Source organism: Amblyomma maculatum, chromosome 1 (assembly GCF_055883805.1).
Source record: "Amblyomma maculatum isolate TAMU_Amacu chromosome 1, ASM5588380v1, whole genome shotgun sequence".
In the NCBI taxonomy this organism is placed as follows: domain Eukaryota; kingdom Metazoa; phylum Arthropoda; class Arachnida; order Ixodida; family Ixodidae; genus Amblyomma; species Amblyomma maculatum.
Window position 1 is genome coordinate 143,137,465 of NC_139344.1, and position 24,072 is coordinate 143,161,536.

The window sequence follows — 24,072 nt, forward strand, 5'->3', positions numbered from 1 at the left end:
CGAGACTTGCACCGCATATATCGAGGATATTGTGAAATTGTGCAAGATTGTAAACGCTCGAATGTCCGAGGAAGATAAAGTGGGGCACTTGCTCAAAGGTATCGCTGTAGATGTCTATAATTTTCTCATCAGCAAAGACAATTTGAACTCTACAGCTGACTTCATCAGGCACTGCCGCACTTCCGAAACCTTGAAGTTGCGCCGCATTACTCCTAAATTTGGGCGACTGGCCAACGTCACATCTGTTGCGAGCGTTGATGTCAGTGCTCCGGAGTTCATGGCTGATCTGATACGCCGGATCGTGCGGGAAGAATTGCTGCGTGACAAAGATTCTTCGTGCCGGGACGAACATCAGTATGACGGTTGCGCACTGCAAGCAGAACCCGCGACCCACGCTTTGGCGAGAGCAGACAGCATAACGATTTAAGCACTTCTCAGCCACGGATGGGCCGAAGAACCACCTACACACGCCAGGTGGTTCGTCAGCAACGCCGTCCCGATTACTACCGCCAACCAGAACGAGTTTCCGCCCGCATTTACTCGGACCGGTGGCGCCAGCAACCTGTGTGTATTATAGCCACGACCTACTGTATTATACAGTAGGTTGTGGTTATAGCTGTGGCATGACCGGACACATCTCCCGGTATCGCCGTCAGCGCGGGGCCTGCTACCACAAGATCATCGCCCGCTGCTTAACGTTTTTGATCATTGAATTTTATCCGACACCGACTCTGGATACATACGGCCCAGCACAGATGCGAAGCGGATCGCCTGCTTCGGACCGCAGCTTGACGCCGCCAACCCAGACAGCGACGGTCACTGTCTCCTCGGCGCCGTTCTTCCCCTTCGGGAAACTAGAAGGCGCGGCCGATAGTGGTGAGGTCGCCGGAAAATCAACGTTCCCAATACCTCTGCCTGTTTTTATGCTAAAGAACAAACTCGAAGTATCATGCATTGACGGCATCCACACCATGGCACTAATTGACACTGGAGCAACAGTCTCTGTTACGAGTTTAGCATTCAAGAATCGATTAGGACATAAAGTGATGTTTAGCGTGAATCAAGCTGTGGTATTCCGTGGTGTTTGCGGTGAATCATTGGTGCCTCTGGGTGTGTGCTACGCGAAAGTTGATTGGTGGCCAAGCGTTTCGAACCGAATTCGCAGTGTTGCCTCGTTCCACGCATGAAGTAATTCTAGGTATAGACTTCTTGCAACAGTGTGGTGCAACGTTAGACTGCCGTAGTGGACAGATCTCGCTTAATGCTGCGTTGATGTCGGCTCTTGTAGAAACCTCGTCGCCTGATTTAGGAGCGTTTTCTGCGTCTGAAGATACAGTTGTACCTGTGATGTGCGGAGAATTCATTAGGGGAAAGTGCAACTAGTGTACGACAAAATTAGAATTAACGGTGAACTGTTCCTTTGGGATAGTGCAAGTAACGGAAGGATTCCCACAAGCAGGCCAACAGTAGACGCACATAACCCACCGTCACCGCCCCAGTGAACCGAAACCCATGTCAAAAAGCCACTCCGTTGCCTCAACGTTAACGCACGCAGCATCATTAATAAATCAGATGACATTGAAAGTATTATTATGACGCACCAACCGCATATTCTTATAGTTACAGAAACTTGGCTTCACTCTGATATCTCCGACGACGAAATAACACCACCAGGTTACGGAATTCACCGGAAAGATAGAAATTCGCGAGGCGGAGGGGTTGCAATTATTTACCAACATGTCATTACTTGTCTCAAAGTTACCTGATATACCTGCAATCGAGTGCGTCATCATTAAAGTACAATTCGATGAGCACAATTTAATTGTGGGTGGCTTTTATCGTCCACCTACACAAGAAAACTTTTTTTCCGAGCTAAACGAATTTCTTTGTTCCATTCAAAGCTATTCTTGCAATGTCCTCTTGGGTGGCGACTTCAATATGCCGTCAATAAACTGGAGTAGCGATTTTCCCGAACCCCTTACAAGCAAAGCTGAACCTTTTGTTGACCTCGTAATATTTCATGACTTGGCTCAGTTGGTAAAAGTGCCCACCAGAATTCAAAACGAGACAGCTTCAATTTTAGACCTATTTCTTGTAAGCAATGCAGTGCTCAACCGTAATCCCGAAGTACATATTTTTGATGGAATATCTGACCACAAAATGATATCTTTAACAGTTCAACTTCGCCGTACCACTGACATTGAAAGAAAAAAAAGTTTCGTTCCAAACTTTTCGCGCGCTGAAGAAGTCGATATTTTAGACGCCATGGATAGGTCGCTGTCGGATTTTATCTCGCTTTCTGAATCAAGCACATGCTGCGTGATCGAGCTATGGTCTTTCTTTAAGAACCTAGTCCTGAAATGCGTTAAGAACTTTGTTCCCACGAAACTAAGTATACAGCAGCGCAAACGTCCATGGATGACGAAGAAAATAGTACGGATAGGGCGGAAAGCTAAACGAATAAGAAAACAACACCGTCAGCGTCCAACAGAGATTAGCACCATTAAACTTTCTAACATACGCCTCCAACTAAAAATGGTCATCTGAGGTCAGATGTAATCACTAACTAGCCCGCCAACAGCTCCTGTTAATTCACGAATTCACAGCAATTTTAGACAAGCAGGGTGAAATTGATATGATATTCATAGATTTCGAAAAGGCATTTGACCGCGTGTCTCATTCTAAACTACTTTTAAAACTACAACCAATACTTAAAAATGATCTGCTGCTTGCATGGATTTCTGCATATTTGTCATCACGGCGACAGAGTGTGTTTATTGATGGTGTGCGCTCTGACTCAGCACCGGTACAGTCGGGCATTCCACAGGGATCCGTCCTTGGGCCCCTTTTTTTTCTTATCTTCGTCAATGACATAATACAAGTAGTGAACGTGAAAATAAGGTTATTTGCAGATGACTGCATACTATATCAAGAAATCAATAACTGCAGTGACCAGGTTTGTTTGAATTCATCATTGGCCAGTGTAGAAGCATGGTGCGCCACATGGCAAATGACTACCGTAAAATGAGGTTACTTTGTGACAGATTTCATACGTTTTCATTCTCTCGCTGAATAATTATCAACATAAAGACGAATGAATAGTGGCATAACGCTGCTAAAGCCTTCCCTCACACGACGGTATGTTCTACAAATCCGCATTGTTAATACAAACTGCAATACTCTGGCTAAAAGCTGTCACAAAGTTGCCCCGCCGTGTGGGGCAACTTTGTGACAACGTTGTTTTTCGCTGGATATGATTGGGAAAAAAAGGGCTGACATAAAATTACCCCATCAAAAGTTTATTTGCGTTGTCTACAATTGGTTTCTGCTCCGGCAGCGTTACAATTGTATTACAAATGATTGATACATGTACCTCCTCAATCAAGATATGTTACTTCAAAGATGCCTCGCTTGCCTACTGGCCTAGGGGATTCAATTGTGTACAAACATTTCTTTTGAGTACAAAATAGCGTCTTCACGGTCCGACCATCTCCAATTCTTTTTGATTCTCTCCATAGTGCTGACGATGTACCCCTCAGGTTTGACTTCCGTCACTCTTCCCGGGAAAAGTTGTCCTTCGAAGTTTACTACGACAAAGTCATCCCCCTTGAAGGTGCTTTCTCCGGAAACCATACCGCGGACCCTCGGGACGTTGCTAGTATTTGGAACCACGGAAGTGGTAGGAGTGTCCGTTTCCGATAGGTTGTCAAGACTTCCGGAGAGTACCTCGGAATCACTTGTATCTCCTTCCGACCACTTTTTGTTGTCTCCATGCTGACCATCTGAAGACGATTCGCTGTCACTGCTTTCTTCTGCGCGGTCGTCCTCAAGAGAAGACCTCTTCCTAGGTCGTCCAGCTCTGATACCGGAGGAAGAGCTGCCCTTCTTTCCGGTTGTCGGTTTTCCCGTCCTACTGGCTTCTTTGTTGGCGTGTCACAAAGTTACCCCGCGAAGTATCAACATTTCAGTTTCCTTTCTACAACCTTAAACAAACAGGACTTGATTAAATTTATATGACAGTTTATTTTAGCCTAGATATTAGCAATCAGAAGTGCATAGCTGTTTTCGCTGGTTTTCTCGTGCGGACGGGTCGAGTAGACGAAGTTTAAGGTGCTTCACCAGATAAGCGCTAAAACACGATTCAACCTGTCGACGTCTAGGTGGCTCCGGAGCGCGCGAACTTCGGCCGGCTGCCGGTAGGTGGCACGGCATATCAGGCGAGCTTGTTGAGTGGCTCGTAGCTTTTCGGTGGCGCCTGGTCGTGGCGCGAGATGTAAAATACAGAAAACCGAGCGCGTGTCACAAAGTAACCCCTGCAGTCACAAAGTAACCTCATTTTACGGTATGAATGCAAAGAAAACGGTCGCTATGTCAATCACGCGAAAACGAAACCCTTTAAAATTTTCTTACAGCACTGGCGGTAATATTCTCTCCACGGTCAGCAGCTACAAATACTTGGGTCTCGTAATTACATCTGACCTCAGATGGAACGAGCATATGTCATATATTAAAAAAAAAAAAAAGCAATGCGCAAGCTTGGTTACTTGAGGAGGTCGCTTCGACAATCAACACAAGAAATCCGTCTTTTAGAGTACAAAACGTACATTAGACCAATTCTTGAGTACGCCTCAGTAGTATGGGACCCGTATACCCAGAAAAACATAACACAGTTAGAAAGCATTCAAAGAAAATCGGTTAGATTTATATTCAACTGTTATAGCTGGCAAGTATCTCCGACGGTTCTTCTAAACAACGCAAACTTAGAGGCATTAAAATTGAGACGGTATAGGGACACACTGAAATATATGTACCTACTATATCATGATATGCTGGGAATAGATAAGGATGTGTACATTAATTTAGTTTCTAAGCGCCCAACACGATCTAATCATTCGAAAAAAATTAAAGAATTTTCTTGCAGGGCTAACGTGTATAAAAACTCGTTTTTTCCACGGACAGTACGTGAGTGGAATGCGCTCACCTCGAGTACAGTGGAATGCCCGACGGTCCAGTCATTCTGCGGCATGCTTAACAGTATTGAAGCAAAATAGAATTACCATCGTGTCGTTGTGCGCAATGCCTTGAGTGCTTCATATGCATGATTGTTTTCATTGTTTGTACATTTCGTTTCTTGCTCAAGTGACTGAGCATGCGTGGTTGTGTACGCGCCTTGTTGTTTTTGTCGCGCTTTACTTTTCGTTACTATTATTATTGCTGGATTTCGTCTCTTCTTCTCACTTAAATTCTTGCGATGTTTTTCTCTATGTTCGTTTTCTTGATGTATTATTGATATGCCCACTCCTGCCTAAGGCCTCAAACTGAGGCCGGCAGTATCCTGTAAATAAATAAAAATAAATAAATAAGATATTTCATCTACCAATTTGTGCGAAGATTTCGACGCCGTAGTGGAACCTACAACACTGGCCTGTGCAAAGAAGAGTGTCTTGGTGCCTCGTTGCATGGTTTGTCACCAGAGGCCACACCTTGCTGTGGACTGTAAACTATTCAGACATGCGAGCCGTGTTGCCTCGTGGTATGAGGCTCGCTCGTTACGAGGAAGGTGTGTCGAATTACGTGGCGGCACTAAGTAAACATGCTCCTGAAGCGAAAACATCCCATTTTGCAGAGTCTCGAATCCAGGCAATGATAAACACATCTTTGGGAGTACATGACCGCCGAAGTTTGACTGTGCCTGATTTCCAAGCATATTTCGGTTTTCGACTTCGCCAGAGATCCTCAGCCACAGATTCCAAGTTCTCGCATCCATCATTCGATTGATACTGGAATCTCTCGTCCGATAAGACAGAAGCCCTATCGTGTGTCTCCGACCGAACGTCAGCTTATAGGCGAACAAGTTCATGACATATACTCCAACATGGCGTTATCCAGGAATCTTCAAGTCCTTAATTGGGCGGCCCCAGTTATTCTTCGTCGCCTTATCGCCGTCGCTAAAAAAGATGTATATCCGCTTCCACGTATTGACGATGCAATCGACTGTCTTCATTCGGCGTCATACTTCTCGGTAGACTTGACATCGGGGTACTGGCAGATACCGATGAACCCAAGCGACAAAGAAATGACGGGATTTGTGACACCCGATGGTCTCTAAGAGTTCAACGTAATGCCTTTTGGATTGTGCAATGCGCCTGCCACGTTCGAACGATTCATGGACACCATTCTGCGCGGACTCAAGTGGAAACTTTATGCTATTTGGACGACGTTGTGATCTTCGTGAAGACCTTTCAGGAACACAATAGCCGCCTCGCCATCGTTCTTGATTGCATTGAGAGAGCAGGCCTCGTCCTCAACTCTAAGAAGTGCCACTTTGGCGAACGTCAAACAATTGTTCTTGGTCACTTGGTCGATAAGGATGGTGTTCGGCCGGATCCTCAGAAGATTGCGGCTGTAGCCAGCTTTACAGCACCGAAATCAGTGAAGCAGCTTCGAAGCTTATGACTGTGTTCCTATTTTCGTCGTTTTGTGCCCAGATTCGCTGACATCGCATACCCGCTCACGTGCCTTTCGCACAAAGATGCACCGTTCAATTGGACTACTGACTGCGACTGTGCCTTCCGCCACCTCAAATTCCTTCTGACATCAGGACCATCCTACGTCACTTCCAAGGTGAAAATTTTCTGCTGGTTTCCTGCTAGAATCCTGCTGGTTTCAGCAGTGCTGGGTTATTAGCACATTCCCAGCAGCTGCTGGGACCAGCGGCTATTGGAACCACTGGCTGCTAGGTTTCAACCGAGGACTGCATAGTCAGAATTTGGTGCATTGGTTCTCTGGAGGCTTGTCAGCCTACGAGAATTTGGTGCAGCGACTGCCTTGGACTGCACAAAGAAAATATACAACAGCAGAGGTTTCAGTCATGACTCATATTTTAATTTTATTTTCCATGCCCATATAAAATTCTGCAATCTGCATGGACACATTTTCCCTTCGAGACTGTGGTACTGCAGCAGGTGTGCTCCAACTCAGATGGTGCCATGAAGGTAGCTGCATGGAAAAAAAAGACCAGAAAAATATACCAAAACCATGCTACTGCACATAAAAGATGGATAATGGAAATTGAAAGCATCTACCCAAGAACCACATATTTGGTGCAAATCCACATGAGAACTGGTCAAGTGTGATGGAAACCACGTTTAGAGAAACTTTTCAATGAACAGCACTTCTACTAAAGTGTGGGCGGCTAGCTTTTGCATGTGCTTGTGCAGGCTGCACCAATGCCCACATGCACCCATGGTGTTTCATTCATTGAACCATGAGAATGCCACTCCTAGGAAAGTGTCAGTGCATTGCTTTAGGCAGATGCCACGTAACAACTGATGTGGTATTACCAGAGAGGTTAGATGAAATGAGGGGCTCGTTATGATACAATTTAAAGGAGCGAACAGTCTACAAGTCCAAGGTAAATGTTGGGGATAATTTTTCTTTTTAGGTTTGTTGTCAATATTTACAAGAATGAGTGTTAAGATGATTTAGGGAGAAAGAATATTAAATGAAAAGTGGAAGGAAAAACAATGCTGCTTTTCATTTAATATTATTTCTCCTAAATCATCATAAGACTCATTCTTGTAAATATCAACAACCTAAAAAAAAAAAAAAAATTATCCCCAACGTTTACATTGGACTCGTAGGCTGTTCGCTCCTTTAAATTAAATCAGAGAGGTTAGAGGTATACCTATTGCTAGCCAGACATGACTGTTTAGCGGCATGGTCTTTTAACCTTGTTTGGTATGCCACTCAAGTCATACACCCATACCCTGCAAATGGATTGGCATGGAAAGACAGTCTAGTTAGTCTATTTACAACGAACCGTACCGAATGTGTGTTAACTTGCACAGTGTTTTAACTTGCGATTAGACGTTCTTTGAATCCTTGGCTGTTCACCACTGTTCGTACAAAGCGAAAAACAATCGGGCGACAAAGATATTTTACTTGCCGAAAATAGCACCAATGATACTTCGGCAAAATGATATGGCCTATTTTAAACTAGGGACGACAAAATTACCAGCTCACTTTGATAGTCGCTCGACTAGTAAGCGGCTCTCATCACTGCCGAACTGCTCTGGCAGCAAGCCCGCAAGTCACTGTTCCCGCTTGCTTCACTGTTCTTTTCCTCCGTGCCTATAATAAGCTCTCGCAAATCCACTAGACGTAAGCCCAATCTCACAAGACATTACATAATGCGAGGACTACAAAAAAAGAAAAAAGAAGTGAGATGCACTTTACTTGCCAAACACACGCAGGTTCTAGGCCTTGCAGATGTCGCATCACCTTTCTCAGTCTTGACAGAAGTTGTCACACTACCTTGACCAGTTCAAACTTACGTAGATGTTTCGGATAAAATGCCTTAAATAATTAATACTGACGACGACTTTAAATATTGTAAAAAGCACAAAATACTTCGCCTTCGCAAACCCGGGCTAGCACAGAACAGCTCACCACGTAAATGTCTAAACTTCGGAACGGCTTCTTTTGGCTTGTTGAGCGTCAACCGGAGAACGGATGGAACGGTTACGATAGTGTTGTAAGCAGTAAGCGCTGAAAATGCGCGTTTGTCAAACGTTACGGACAAATACTCCTGAAATATTTCAAATTGTGCTAATATTACTATTTTTATACCTTCTTACACGTAATTGTATTCGCTCTGCTCTGATCGTTGCACCAGATCGTTCGAAGGCGCGTCGTCTGCTACGCTAGCAGATGAAGGTATATGAAGGTGACAGCAGTAACAGCCTCGTGCATTACGCAGTGATAAACAAAATCGTAAAGATCAGATAACATTTTTTGCATCTCTGATGTTTGCAATACCTCATAGCGGTATAACACTGCGGCTAGCCGAAAAAAAAAAAAAAAAAGGTTAGCTTCTTTAAAGGCTCACTGTCCACCCTCCGGTCGAAAATATTTTCTTCCCCGGTGACTGTGAGACTTCGCCCCTAGAACGCAAGGCCGCAAAATGCTTTTGAAAAGAGTAACTAATAACGCAGTTACAGCCACCGCAATCATCCGATTCTGTCATGCCTCTCTCCTTCCGTTCCTTCGCAAAGGTTTTTCACTCTTCTGCCCGAGGTCGTCTAGCCTCCGCAATACAAATTCACCTTCCTCCTCCGCGTTTGGCGGGAGGTGGGGCGTGGCACTCCGCGAGCGCGAAAAAAAAAAAAAAAAAGAAACGGTCCAGTGAGCGCGCGCCGCTGGATTCAGTCTGGCCGTGGCGAGGGAAAAGCGCGCTGCGAGCGGAAGACACCCATCCTTCTCCCGTCAGTCAGGGCGAGACGGACCAATGGACATCGTTCGCGGTACGTACGTCATTGCTGTGGCCCGTCAGGCCAGCGCAGGAAACGGGGAAGCTGGCTTCCCGGAGGAGAGTATGAGAGAGCTTTGAATTGTATTTTCGATGCTTTGCGGCGCGCGTGTCACTGTAGCATTTTGCACAGACTATCTCCGGTACCTGATCGAAACACTGGGCTCCTTTGCTTAAAAGGGCCTTCCCTGGACAGTGGCCCTTTAAAAAGGTGTCTTTCGCTGCTACGGCGATATTTTGATCACGGAGCAGAAACATGATGTAAAAACGGGTATATACTTTCCGTGCTACGTTTTTGTAGAATGAATGAGCTCGTGATATGGGAATGCAACAAGTTCTCACGTGCGTAAATGAACCCATTACATGCGTTTGTAAACTTGGGTGGGTTACTTGCTGGTTCCAATAGCATTCCAGGAGGGAACCATGCAGCAAAGAAAACCAGCAAGCACCCTGCTGGAACCAGCAAAGCCAGCAGGTTGCCTGCTGAGACCAGCAGGCGCACACTGCTGGAACCAGCACAGCCAGCAAGTCGCAGTGGAAAACCAGCAGGTCGCCTGCTGGGACCGTGGAAAACCAAGCACCCTGCTGGAACCAGAACAACCAGCAAAAATCCAGCAGGCTACCTGCTGGTTCCAGCACAAACCAGCAGCTTCCAGCAAGAAACCAGCAGAAAATTTTCACCTGGGATTCTGTCCTTCTGCCCCCATTGAAGTTCACACCGACGCTAGTGGCGCTGTGCTCATCCAGCTTCATGGCACCGATCAGCACGTGATAGCTTATGCTAGTCGTTCGTTGAGCAAGGCGGAGCGTAACTATACCGTTACTGAACAAGAGTCCCTCGCAGTGGTTTTTGCAGTGCAACGATTTCGTTCCTACCTATATATGGCAATGATTTTACCATCATCACTGACCACATTCGCTCTGTTGGCTCGTCTTCGTGACCCTTGCGTACGGCTCGCTCGATGGGCATTGCGGTTGCAAAAGTTTAACTTCACTGTGGCATACAAAAGCAGCCGTCAACATGCTGACGCTGACTGTCTCACGCTTGCCGCTTTCGTCAACTGGTAGTGATGATGACTACCTGGCGCCTATCTCGGCAACGTTTCCTGACCCTCAACTGTTCCAGACAGAACAACGCAAGGATCAGACTTTGGCACCGCTCTTCTCTGCCGCTCATGATTCCAAGAGATGCGCGTTTCTGCGTTCGTGCCGGCCTGCTTTACAAGAATTTCAACCCCGAAGGTGCACGCTTTCTTCTCGTCGTGCCGGAAAACCTCCGTATTCCCGTTCTTGAAATGATGCACGACGATACCACGTCGGGCCACTTGGGTGTCGCCCGGACCCTTCATCGCACACAGGAACGCTTTTAATGACCGAAAATGCGTCAAGCCATTCAGCGCTATGTAGCCAGTTGTGTCAAGTGCCAGCAGTACAAGCTCCCTACTTCCCGTCCACCGGGACTGCTGCACCCTATTCCGCCTCCGACCGCACCCTTTGAGCAGGTGGGCATCGACCTCTTGGGTCCTTTTCCGCGATCTTCGAATGGTAACCAGTAGATAGTGGTATGTGTTGACCATATCATAGAGGCAATGCTGTCGAGATTTCTTTTTGCTACGTTGATCCTGAGACAACATCAGCAAGTGTTTACTACGCAGGCGCAGCGTTCCTCCTGGCGTGCAAAATATGCCCGCCTCTTTGGAAGGCACACTTTGACATTCAGAAACAGCCGCAATACCCCCAGCCACCGCTTACGAAGTATCCCTATTTCTTCTGCGATTTCTCGTTCTGCGCCATGGCCATCCTCGAGTTCTGATCAGTTACCGCGGGCGCCAATTTACAGCTGAAATTATCGAATAACTTCTTCGTCTATGCACCTGCGATTACAGTCATACAACGCCGTATCACCCGCAATCGAATGGAATTGTTGAACGGACCAACCGCACTCTGACCGCTATGTTGGTGATGTACGTGGACTCTGATCACAAGAACTGGGATGACATCCTCCCTTTCATTAGATACGCGTATAACACTGCACAGCATGAGACGACTGGCTACAGTCCTGTATGCTAGAGTTCTCCGCAGCTGTCTTGATACCATCCTTCCTTTCTCCCTCCACAACGAGCCTTCTATCGCCACCACTTTATGTCGAGCCGAAGAGAAGCCCGCCGCGTTGCCCGCCTCCGCATCCTGCACTCACAGGAACGTTCGAAGGAGCGTTATGACAACCGACGCCCACATGTTTCTTTTGTGCCCGGTGATTTAGTGTTGCTGTGGGCGCCGCTGCGTAAGTTTTAGCCCAGAAGCTGCAGTTTCGCTATAGCGGCCCGTTTGTCGTTTTGAAGCGCCTGAGTGACGTGAATTATGTAATTTCCCGCCGTACCGAAAGTGGACGATGCTCACGCCGGACCCAGGTGGTGCATGTGGCTCGGCTAAAAAGGTTCAATACCCGGCACCTTCCTTGAACTGCTTGCCCTGGGGCTTCCATGGTATATCTACTTCCGCCATGGGGCTTCGTCTGCGAGGGGGAAAGTGTCACGTGCTTCGGGGCGTCAGGAAAGGAAGAAGAGGCTAGAGAGAAGAAACTGAAGCCACAGTGGTGTGTGCTGGTGTTCCTTGGGAGACTCGCAGCGCTTTCGACGACAAATAAACACCCCCGTTAAGTACTGAGTACGTAACAATATATTGCATGCCAAATTTCATCTTGAATCTTGAAATTATATTGATCACTTACCCTAAACAAAAAAAATACAGAAAGGTGCATGAATCAGTGAGGTCAATACAAACGCTCACCACTCTTAAAACAACGCACTCAACAACGACCAGTTTCTGTGGGCACCGGACGGCGGTACCCGCACTATAAATTGTCTCCAGAAAAAAACAAACAGAAGTCTATTTGTCCGCACCAAGGTTTATCTCACACACGGCACAGCTCTGATGATAATCGGGCTGGTAAATCAATTCGAAAATGCTTCGAAAACACCGCGCATCCTGCATTCGCTCCAGAGGGGGTGCCGAAGAAAGTGCAGCATGGAGTACGCGCCGCTCGGCCAAGTGTGAAACACAGACCTCTTCAATTTGGCTTGCACTGGCTGCACTAGTTCTGAAAAGTGCCGCAGCGGTGCCAGGCGGTCACGTGAGCATGCAATGCCATTTCCGACACTGACGTGCGGCGGCAGCATGCCAAAACGAGTACGCAAGTGTAGGACTCTGCAACCTAGCAGACGCGTGCGCGCATCATGTATCGCATGCTGTAACATGATCACGTTCAATTTCGAAGCCATGGCTGCCGTATGCCTACAGCACTTGATCGGAAAGTGACGACTAACAGTGACGCTGACTGCGACCAATTGACCAAAGTACGCGCTATTGCACGATCGTTATATCGGCCAGTCTGCGAAGATGAGATTCATGCGCCTGGGTACGAGGGAATTAACATTGTAATCAGTTGCCACAAGCATTAGTTTAATTAAGACTGCCTAACGAGAAGCTTGATTGGTGTCCGCGAACTTCTGTCCAAAAGCGCTTGCTACTGAAAAGACGCACGTAGGTACCTCATTGTCTGCTCTCAGACGACGTGTGGGCGACAAGTTTGATGTCGCAGTCACTGCGCACGTTATCATGTGGCACACACACTTGGCACGACAGAAACTCGATCTATCGCAACTGATTTCTGTTAGCAGCTACCCGTCTTCTTAGGTCACACGATAAAAAAAAAAAAAAAAAAACTACATAGGACAACGCGCGCGAAGTTGCCGTATTGCAGCCACGTGCCACTGCATATGTGGCCAGAACTACATATAATACCGCTCCTCCATCAACAAAATGCTAATCACCAGCATGCAGTCCATCTACCCTGTATACGCAACCATTCGCGGATCCATTAGCAGCGAACCGTCCGGTATCTGAAGGAGACGAACTTCACAAAGCTCTGCAGAACGATGCGCAGCGTCGTCTGATCTTGGCCGAGCGGCGCGTACGCCATGCTACACTTTTTTCTGCACCTCCTCTCGAGCGAGTGCAGGAATATATGGGCGAGAACTCGTACGGAACTAGCCCTGCACCTTGACAAAACGAGGAGAAAAGTGAGACGGCGCGCGCGGCTCTGGCTAAACGAGGACGGCGGTGATGCACTACTTGAACTAGTGCAACTGGTGCAGCCAAATCGAAGAGACCTCATGGTATCCAGGCGGTCATGTGAGCGTGCAGTGTGCCATTTCCGACACTGGCGTGTGACGGCAGCTGCCAAAACGAGTACGCAAGTAGGACTTCGCAACCTAGCAGACGCGTGCGCGCAGTATACATTTCATGTATCACATGCCGTAACATGATCCATTTCCAATTTCGAAACCAGCTAGCTGCATGAAGCGATGCATGCTGGGTAATCCGCCATGATGATGTCGTTGGTAGCAGACGACGAAGCATGGCACTGCCACACAGCCTCGTCTGCATGGACGCGTAGTGCGCGCAGACGATGCTGGCGCGATCGGATAGGCCGACTGCGGGTTCTTCAAGATTCCAAAAAAACTTCTGCACAAGGGCGAGAAGGCAAGCGATTCCTCTAGCCAAGTCGACGCGAATGGCTCGCACTGGCCACACACGCGAGATCGACGCCAATCCGCGGGCAAGTATCAAACTGCTTGCTAGAACTAGGAATCGTGAATGCCTGCGACGTCGACGGGCGGCCAGGTCCAGACGCATAGTGCAGTCAGTCGTTGTCGCGTAGCTTGAACAGGTCCGCGTCGCACTGCTTTGCATTTCTTCATAGCGCGCCTGATTTTCCGGGCACAGCGACGACGCGTACGTTCCTCGGAAATCTGCCGACAATTGCACGCACGTAAGGGCAGCGCATGAAAAGCCGCGTATTTGCTCGGTGGATCGCCGAAAAAGACAAGGCACTTACTGCGCTACTGCCCGTCTGCTGCCAGCGACATCATGGCGGATTACCCGGCATGCATCGCTTCATGCAAGCTCCCCGATTGAGCCGTGGTTCTCTGCACCGCCGGAACCGGTTCACGGTGCGCTCCACCAAAGCGCTCGATTCACAGCGTTCCCTGCACCACCGTCCGCGATTGATTTTGGTGCAGTCGTGGTGCCACTCTGGTGCAAAGAACCGCGGCACCCTCCGAGGAGGAGGTACAGAAAAGTGGTGCACGTGTTGACGGCGCTAGCAGACGACGCGCGCTGCCGATAAGATGCTTGTAAACATCGATGGTCTACTATATAGACATTTTTTCCCGTCGTCGATTCGGCGTCATTTTCCGCGAAAATGGCAAGTTTCTCTAAGGTCTCACGTGACAACCTATCTTCCTGAGTTCAAAGATGAAATATCTAGCAACAGCGCTTTGCTAGTACGGGAACTCTGTTACTGTCTGTCCGAATCAGTTGACCGGTCTCGGTCTGAACCATGATATGTAATAACTCTGTTGCCACGAAGGAAAGCACGGAGTCGGGTTCCTCGTCCTCGCTGTTGGATGACTCCAGAAATGTCATAAAAATGACTTCGACGATGTTGTCATCCATAACCTCGCGAGGCATGACAACAGCCACACTGCGAGAGCTTACAGCTCGCGGCCAACAGGAACAAGCGAGCAGACAAGGCTCGATTGAAAATGCCACATCAGTAATGTGTGGCGTTGCTGACGCGCTGCACCTGAACCAAAGAACTGGAACTGCACTTCGCTGGTACCTGACTAGCACCAGCGGAACTTTTTCAGAATTGGTGCCGAGAACCAGTTCTGAATCGAATAGACCTTATACTGCACTTGATCGGAAAGCGACGACGACTAACAGTGACGTTGACTGCCATGACCAACGTATATATCAGCCAGTCTGCGAAGATGCCATTAGTTTAAATAAGACTGCCTAACGAGACGCTTGATCGGTTCAGCGCTATAAATCCGAGGAATTTCTGTCCAAAAGCACTGCTCATGAAAAGACGCACATACCTCATTGTGAGGTGTATACATTGACTCTCAGACGTCTATGTACTCCGTGGGTGACAAGTTTGATGTCGCAGAGCCGATGCACATGCTATCGCGTGGCACACACACTTGGCAAGACCGAAACTCGATGCCTGTGACAAACTTAACAGCACCATTGTAGCATGCTCAATTTGTTTTGTTTTTTTGATGCCCTTAGTAACAGGTACTTGCAGATTTCAAAAATTTATTCACCCCAGAAGCATAACATAGCAAATATCTCTTACCAGACATAGTGGAATATCGCACAATTTAAGCTCACATAATGCACAAAACTACAATTCTTCAGCTTTTGACCAAGCTGTTAAATTGCATCATGAAAGTAAAACAGCACCTTAAACAAGTTCTTGGACAAAACATTTTGTAAAAATATACCATATATAATAAACTGGTTCCTGATTTGGCAATGCAATTACAGAGGCACAAAAAAGGAACTGTTATACATTACAAAAGCATAAAAAATTATGAGCCCAAAATTCAAATACAGGACAGCAAATTATGGCCAAAGCTGCTCAGTTACAGCGCAAAGTTTCCTTTGGCACATACAGAAAGCAGTCACATGCATGTCTTATTCGCTGCACTGAGAGAATACTCAATGCAGTGCCCATGAACATTCTTTGTTCAAACACATGCTTGCCATGTCCAGCAGTGGTATCACGATATGAGATCGTTGCAAGTGCACATCGAGCATGTGCAGTCCAAATAGCAAAGGCAGTCTCCCGCAGCTTGCATGAGTGACACAGCATTGAAGGAACACCAGAAAAATTTGACGCTTTCACAGTCCAAGAAAAGAACTGGTACATCTTTAACACTTTAATAAACCAATTGGCATAGGAGCTCTAGCTCTCATCAGCACTCCTGAGAACATGAACAATAAACAACTTTAATGCTCAGGCCCAAGACAATGTCAGGAGCGTTTAAAGCCACTCAAACTAATTCACAACCAGACACAAAAAACATTAGCAATAGTAGTAGTTATAATGCCATTTACAATGCTAAACCATACTGTTGTTGCCATCTGCACTCTACTGCCTACAGCAAGGCTCTGCCAAGTCAGTCTGTGAACAAGGGTGGTAACATATCTTTAGGTAATGTACGTGGAATTTCATTTTGGGTTCACTTCTGTGATAGGCTGCATGAAAGCCTGCCTGTTCGTTGTAAGTATGCTAGTAGGCACGCAACCAAGCTCAGTACCACCACATCATTGCGACATCCTGACACGAAGAACCATAGTACCCAGTCAAGGCTCCACCAATTACATCACCATGGCACATTCTAGCCACTGCATCCATCAACCCATGATTAGCAATACAAACATATGTAGCATGCTTTCATGCCGACAGTACATTTCTTTTTGTTTTTATCTTTGCTATTTATGCCGTCTCTAGAGCTCATGACAGCTGCTCCCTCAGACTGCAGTATATGTTTCACCCGAAGTAGTGCTTCCAAGCTTATTTCCATTTTAACTAAAACCTACCCTGTAGCTTTGTATGCTACCACCATTTTTCCACTCTACAAGTCCTTTTTCAGAGAAATCTGTCTTTCATGCAAAGAAAAAATTTTTTTTCACAACTCTGTTTAATAAAGCACAAAACTAGCCTTCAAATAATGGCAACACAGTTCTTTTCTTTTGCCTGTAGCAGTCAGTCTTCACCCAAATACACCAGTGACAATTTTGCACCACACCACTTATCAATGAACAGCCGAATAGGCTGCAGCAAAGCAGCATGACTAGGTGACAAAATTTTTGTAGGAGTACTGCGTTGTTTCAAATTTTATGGCTGAGAAAAACGCACTGTGCAAATAGGACAACCCCCTCCAAATGCTGCTCATAACCCAGCCACTCTGTTCGAACGGAGAAAATGTGAGGAGGAAGGAGAAGACCACTTGCATGCTTCATGCACACAACATGCTCTCACTAGAAATGCCCATTGCCGAGGATAATAAAATTCTCTTCTTCCAAACCATTTCGCAGCATAGTTCACGAAACACAGTGATAAAATGAAGCAAAGTCCAATCCCTAGTAAGGATCTAGTTTTTCTCCCAACCAATGAATACATCAAAGAAACTGTCTCAAGAGCCTTCAAGAAGTGGAGAGATGCATCTAGTACATCAATGCCCAAGTCCTTTATGAAGCTCGGCACAAGACAATGTGCAACATCAAGACTCGGAAACATCAAGACTTTTGTGCATGTCGTATAGCAGAGGACTGCAACAGCCATCAAAAGAAGGTAAACGAGACAAAGCATGTACCGGGTCATGTGCAGTAAGACACAATCGTGACAAGCTGCCTTGAGGATAATGCTAAAATGATGGTCTTCATTACATGTTTCAGTAGCAGCTAATGAAACATGGTTTGCTAAAAGCGCTACAAAGAGCACAATCCTCAAGAGGAAACTTTTCCCTGGCACGGTATGCGCCTGCGCGTCTGTTTGTATATAACTCTTGTGTGCGTCGAAAAATTAAACAGTTGTGAGTCAGAGCTGTGTTCGTCCCTATAGTCTTCCTTCCTCTTCTTTCCTTTGGCCGCGTGCCTTTGCGCTGAAAACTATGTCCTTAAATCTAGAATACCAACTAGCCCAACAACTAACCCTACTGATTGACTCATCAATACAGATGTTGTTAAAGCACAGTCAAATCTTTCAAAGAACACACATGCTCATGCTCAGTTTTCATGTTGAAGGTTGGAACTTAGTGGGGTTAATACCATAGCATTTGTTCACCCCAATTCCACTTTTCCTACGTTGTGAATGATGTATTTCACTCAGTGACAGCAAACTGATGTTCGAACGTCGTTCACTTTTGCGGCTTGCAAATGCACCACACGCTGCATGACAGTGGGCAGCTATGAGAAGAAACCAGAAGACAGTAGGGAAGCAAGGTGAACTATTATGTGAAAGTTGCGGTAACCCTCCCTTGAAGTGGTTACGCTTTGCCTCCTGAAATCCCCGTTTTCAACGGCACATAGTTTTCAAAACAATTCTGTGACAGCATTTCTGAATAATGCACAAGCTACCGTCAGACTGAAAAGCACATGTAGAATATGTGCCCATGTCCCATGACTCTCACAAGATTGCAGATAGGTGTGCCACACGCTGCCAGTCGTGTGAAGAGAAATTGATGCAGTACACTGCATGCAAGAGCCAAAGACTAGACTAAAAAGGTTATGTGTATCAGGCTTATGTCACGACTGTAATAGCTGTCTAGCATATATTTGCATGCTGCAAATAGCAACATATTTTGTATAGAGTGACAGAATGTTAGAGCACTTAATGTTTAAGGAACGAAAACAGGTAGGTACCATCACTGCAGCATACAGATGAGGCGCCCGATGCCCTCTGGACCCTTCTGTTATGATTTGGCTGCATTGTACACATGATGCCAGCAGGAAGCATAAGCGAAAACAAGACCGCGAAATTCGGCAGTAAATAGTACACCTACTTAAAGCTCCAACGGCCACGTTCGCAGTCCTCTGTAAATGGCTCCACTCAGAGCCCAAGCTGTCAATCAACTAATCAATATAAGCTTGCATGCAGAATGTGACATGGCAAGACAGAACTAAAATGAAAATCTGCAGGTTTACCACTATATAAAACTATGCCACAAATCCGCTAGTTATCTTTAAGCCAACACAGTTTGTAAAAAGAACAATGCCATCTGTGTGCAATTCCAACTTCGATTACCTGACTCTACTCCACCTGTGAGCTATGAGTGGAAAGTAAAGTAGCCTACGCCAATCACGATCATGCCTGATCATCTTTTTATGTTGGAGCAGCAGCAAGCATGTCGCAAGGAAGTAAGGCATGATTCCAAAGGTAAATTCTGGCAGGCTGTTACTTAAATTCAATTTCATGAAGATAAGTATAACAGACACTTATGGTTACAATAGCATGCATCACCAGTAAATCATTTATGTGAAGTTTTAAAACTGGTCACCATCAATATTCCGCTAATAAAAGGCCTCCACAAAAGCAATTAAACGGTTTGGTAAGCCAGTGGACAACCTCAACTTAAAGGTCCCAGAGCTAGTAGAGATAAGCTCACAGCTTATGGAGCCACACTGGTAGACTAAAGGATAACCATTTTGAAGCCATTTGCATACAAAAACAAGTGCAAAAACATCTCAGCCCTTACAAGCACATATGCTGAATTCACACGATTACTATTGTCATCAAGCTTTCTTAGATGCCCGACATCCAAGCAAACATTACCCTAATATGCATGCACTGCAGTTAGAAATGCCTCCAGGAAAACAGAGCTACAACAAAGGCAATTTAAAACAGAGGCTTCCATTACAACTGAAAAACATTCAAGACGTGAAAGCCTAGCCCCCTGCTCAATGCAAGACAAACTTACCCAGAGGGCCAGGGAAATTGCCATAAGCCTTTTCTCCAGCGCTGAAGCAATGGAGACTAGATTTTCACAACAAGGGTCACATTGTGGAAGGCTATTCTCACACTTCCCCACTCAACATGACCTGCAGCACGTGAGGCCCAGCTTCCAAAGTGCTTCATGAAACCAAGAGAGTACAAGGGCCCCAATCTGGAAGCCATTCACTAGCTCACACTTAAGTGACTAGCACCTGTTGTTGCTGGTCAAGGGCAAATCCAGTGCAAGTAAATCAGCAACAAATTACTACCTCAATAATGAAACAGCATCTTGACATTCAAATGCATTTTAGTAAACTCTACCACCACAAAGTACAGATACCGATATTCAATAGCAGACATGAAAAGCTAGGAATGCATAACAAAGTAGCACTTAACCACTCCACTCAGAAGAGACGAGTCTAAGTACACGTACGTACAGCTTTTAACCACAGTTACTACAGTACCTACATAACAAAATTTTTACCTATTGATAAAAATAGTGCTCCAATATCATACAGTTACCATGAGTCGTCTTTGCTTAATGAAGAAGTAGTAAATAAAGCTACATTCATAGCATGAACACTTTCACAAAACTGCACTGCACTCCAGCAACTAGTAATGGTAAGTTGGTGTAGGTTTTGCATACAGGTTTGGTGCTATATTATAATTAACAGTGTTTCCTTTATATGAGCTTCCAAACAAGATAATTTGGCCTACACATCTCATCTTACTCGGTGAACTCAACTATCAGGGTGTGAGCCCACGAAGAACTTCCATTAATTTGCTTAGTTTGTGTGTTCTTAGCCCGTCCTTATGACACAAAGTGTGAATTTATTTGAGATGCCCACCGGTGGCCATTTGTACAAGATTAATATGGCGAGATTTTCATTTTCTATTCAGACACTCTGGCTCAACTGAGAGGGGAGCAGCTGCACACCAAGTGATGTTTTGAAGTGCATTATTGCTCTACTACTGTGCACACTAAAGCTTGGTGCTGCATAAAGCAGGTGAAAATAAAAGGAAAAGGCCTAAGTAAGCCTTCAAAGGATAATCACAGAACCGAACTGCACTATCTTACAGCTTGACACAGTCTGATCAAACTGAGATAACCAAATAAACAGTGAATGGGCCTTCTGGCCAGGAACACAGAATCAACACACAACTTCACATTACTATATAATCAAGATACAACCGCATGCATATGATACATCTACAACTCTGCATATGTCACTCTGCATAAGAATAGCTCGGGCATCAGTTATGCAAAAATATAACACTGCATTTATTTAAACAAACACTGTGCTGCAGAATAAAAACAAAATCTATCAGTGATCGTCAAGAGCAGTTGCAGCTAACGAGGAATGGTGAAGAGTGCGCCTCCCTCTTTCATAATTTTCCACATCCTTTAACAATGCTGACTTGGCAGCCACTACCAGGTCTGCAGAGAGGAAGACACAGAGGCTAAGAGCAAACATTTGGAAAGCAACCCCTCCGATGGGCATTCACATGTTGTGGTAGCCAAGGTGCTGGTAGTCAGGCTACCGGGGCTGCTTCAGCAGCCATGAAGGAGGCTCAGGGCTTCAGCAGCTCTGCAGCGTTGCTCAGGCAGCTCACCCTTGAGGAGTAGGATGAGCGCTGAGCAGGCACGCTCACATGGCAGGTCCTTGCGTGACTCTGGCCGTGCATTCCCCAACAGGCAGCCTTGAAAAGCACAAAACAGTTGGGCGTCACGCAGAGCAGTAGGCGCCTTCAGAAGAAAAAGTACTTGCATTTCAGCAGCATATATCAGATATAAGAGTGCTGCTCACATAAGCCCCAAAAAAAGCCAAGACCAACATCTCTCGACATGGTCTATTGAGTGCTGAAGTAGATTGTGAGAGTCCAAGAGCAAGGAGTATATCGGTCTACTACAACCAATGAGGAAATGTGCTTGTTAAGCACATTGCGCAAGCTGGAGGAACCTTGTAGTGCCACTTAAGAAAGTACCTACCCATCCAAGACCTAACTGGTATCGTATGCGGTTTGTAGGATTTAACACCGATAAACAGTACATGAGTTATGAGGGACGCCATACTGGAGACCTCCGGTTTGATTTAGACCAACTGAGGTTTTCGAATATGCACCAAAATTCTTCCCAGTTCAAAGTTGACAACATTTACTAATGATGATCATTCAATTAAGGCATGCAGTCTCATGAAATTATCAAAGTCACAACTACAACAAACTTAAGATTCTCTGGGGTAAGAAGGGAACTTTTAAAAGAAAGCACACATACTGACCTAGCAGCAATACAGCATTGCACTGAATTGCAGGGTTAAGGCTTTTGATGTGACCAAGGCATAGGGTCACAAATGTGGACATATGCTCCTCAAGATCAATCACCTGCAATGCAAGAACACAAGGCAAAGAACATGGTTTGATACCTCGCACTGCAGCACAAGCACTGACCTAAGTGTGCCAAACATGCCGAGTTATAAGTACTGTATTTATACGATTGTGTACGACTCTACGCTTTGGAGACAGCCACAGAAAAAACATTGAATTGTAATCACACTCTAATACCCCTGATATCTCGTTTGTGTTAGCTTACATCAAATGATGCTCATGACCACTTGCTCATGCTCATGGAACAGTCAGAACTGCACTTGGACTTGACAAAAGGGCCATGGACAGAGAATTACTGCAATGAAGCTAATACTGCTTTTAAAGCGCTGCATATGCTTCTGAAGAAGCAATGCTGCTGACATGAAAATGACTAAAGAACTCTAGCACATGCCTATAGTCAGGTACATCTCAAGACAAAGCAGCAAAAGCACCCCAAAGTCCCCAAATGTCGCCATTGGGAGGAGGGCATGCTTTGAGGTGCTTTTGACACTTCACTCTTGAGTTGTATCTGGCTAGAGTAGGCAATGCTGCTTTCACACCAACTGCAAAATTTTGTGTTCAAACCAGAAACTACAAATTACCATGCCTATTTCACTGCATTTTTGGTGTAGTAACCTGCTCCTAACTACAAATTACCATGCCTATTTCACTGCATTTTTGGTGTAGTAACCTGCTCCTATAATGATTGTTATGCCCAATAACCTGTAAACAACTGCAGAAGCCCACCAAATTTCCTGAAATGGGTAAAACAGATTCAGTAGCATGAGTGTTAATAAGGTATGCAAACAAGAATGCCAGAAGATGGCTTTGAAACTCGGTTTTTCAGAATACTATATCCAGTGTACAGATCCAGCTGGTAACAGGCCCTATCAGCCTGGGAACAAAAAAAGTACTCTCAAAAAGAGCCCATTGGCCTCGAGCTTTCTATTCTCATGTGCGTGATGAACCGACAGACAGCAACCCTTTCTACAATGTCTACAGACACACAGGAAGCATATGATGTAAAATCAGCTAGAAGAGTAAACTGCTTCAAATCCAAAGTAAAAATGTTACAATCCAAAATATGTTTACCAACTGAAGTTCCTAGATTACTATCCATGCGGCTGTCTACTAAAAGACAAATTCTACAGCGAGCACAAGCAAAATGCAGCTGGATCACTAAGCAAAAGGGAACAATCATACATACCATCACTTTTGCAAGGTCACTAATGAATTCTGAGTAATGAAGGTGTGAACCATCAGGTAAATGCCTTTGGAACATGGTGTTCACTTCTTCAGAACCAAGCAGTGGCCCCAGCTTCTTTAGAGTTGACTTACACGCCTGCAAGAGGTTTGAATGCATGCAATTTATCCTTGCAAATCATTGCAGACAGCAAAAAGAAACTGAAATACAGCTATAAACACTAACCTTTACAACATGTTTGTCGCTTTCATTCAAGTGCACGAGCAGCGTAATCACGTTGCTGATGGCCTGTTCCACGAACGCATCTCGAAATTCTCCTTCTGCAAAGCGTGCCAGGTCTCCGAACAGCTTGAACGCTGCTGCACGCACTTCACCTTTTTCCTGAAACGTGTGCGCATTAAAAATCAAACTTGTTCTATTTCTAACTGCACATTATTAACAGCATTATTACACAATGACTATATATTCTTATAAAGGGAAAAAGTCACTGGCGTTACAGGGGATGTAAACAAAAAATTCAAGAAAAGGCTGTAGCACAGTTCTTACTCATATAAAGGTTCTTCTTTCTTATTAAACCTATCCATACACCATAGGTATACTGCAGTGAACAGTGTGAGCACTGAAAGCAGAGAGTGTACCCTTGCTGTTTTCAGCCATGCCCAAAACAATTTTAGATGCTGGAACATTGTTTCTGCATAACTGCACTATTTAAGTGACATTTGTGCAATTACAGTAACAGACAGTACTGATCGCAAATGAAGCTTCAGAACGGAAAGCGAATACAAAGAAAACTTATGATGACAACTGACATAATACAGAAAAATACAGTAACTGCTTTTCAAATAT

General features: G+C 45.5%; 1 protein-coding gene across 2 annotated transcripts in view; it reads right to left on the reverse strand.

Annotated features, from left to right (window-relative positions):
* Positions 1-15,458: 15,458 nt before the first annotated feature.
* c11.1 (maestro heat like repeat family protein c11.1) overlaps positions 15,459-24,072 on the reverse strand; it is a 147,570-nt gene continuing 138,956 nt past the window's right edge. For both annotated transcript variants that reach the window (XM_084589156.1, XM_084589154.1), the window contains 4 exons: positions 23,452-23,607; positions 23,230-23,364; positions 21,938-22,040; positions 15,459-21,359 (listed from right to left, as the gene is read on the reverse strand). In XM_084589156.1, the coding sequence (XP_084445282.1) occupies positions 21,211-21,359; positions 21,938-22,040; positions 23,230-23,364; positions 23,452-23,607 (543 nt within the window). In that variant the 3' untranslated portion in view covers positions 15,459-21,210. The remainder of the gene's footprint in view (positions 21,360-21,937; positions 22,041-23,229; positions 23,365-23,451; positions 23,608-24,072) is intronic.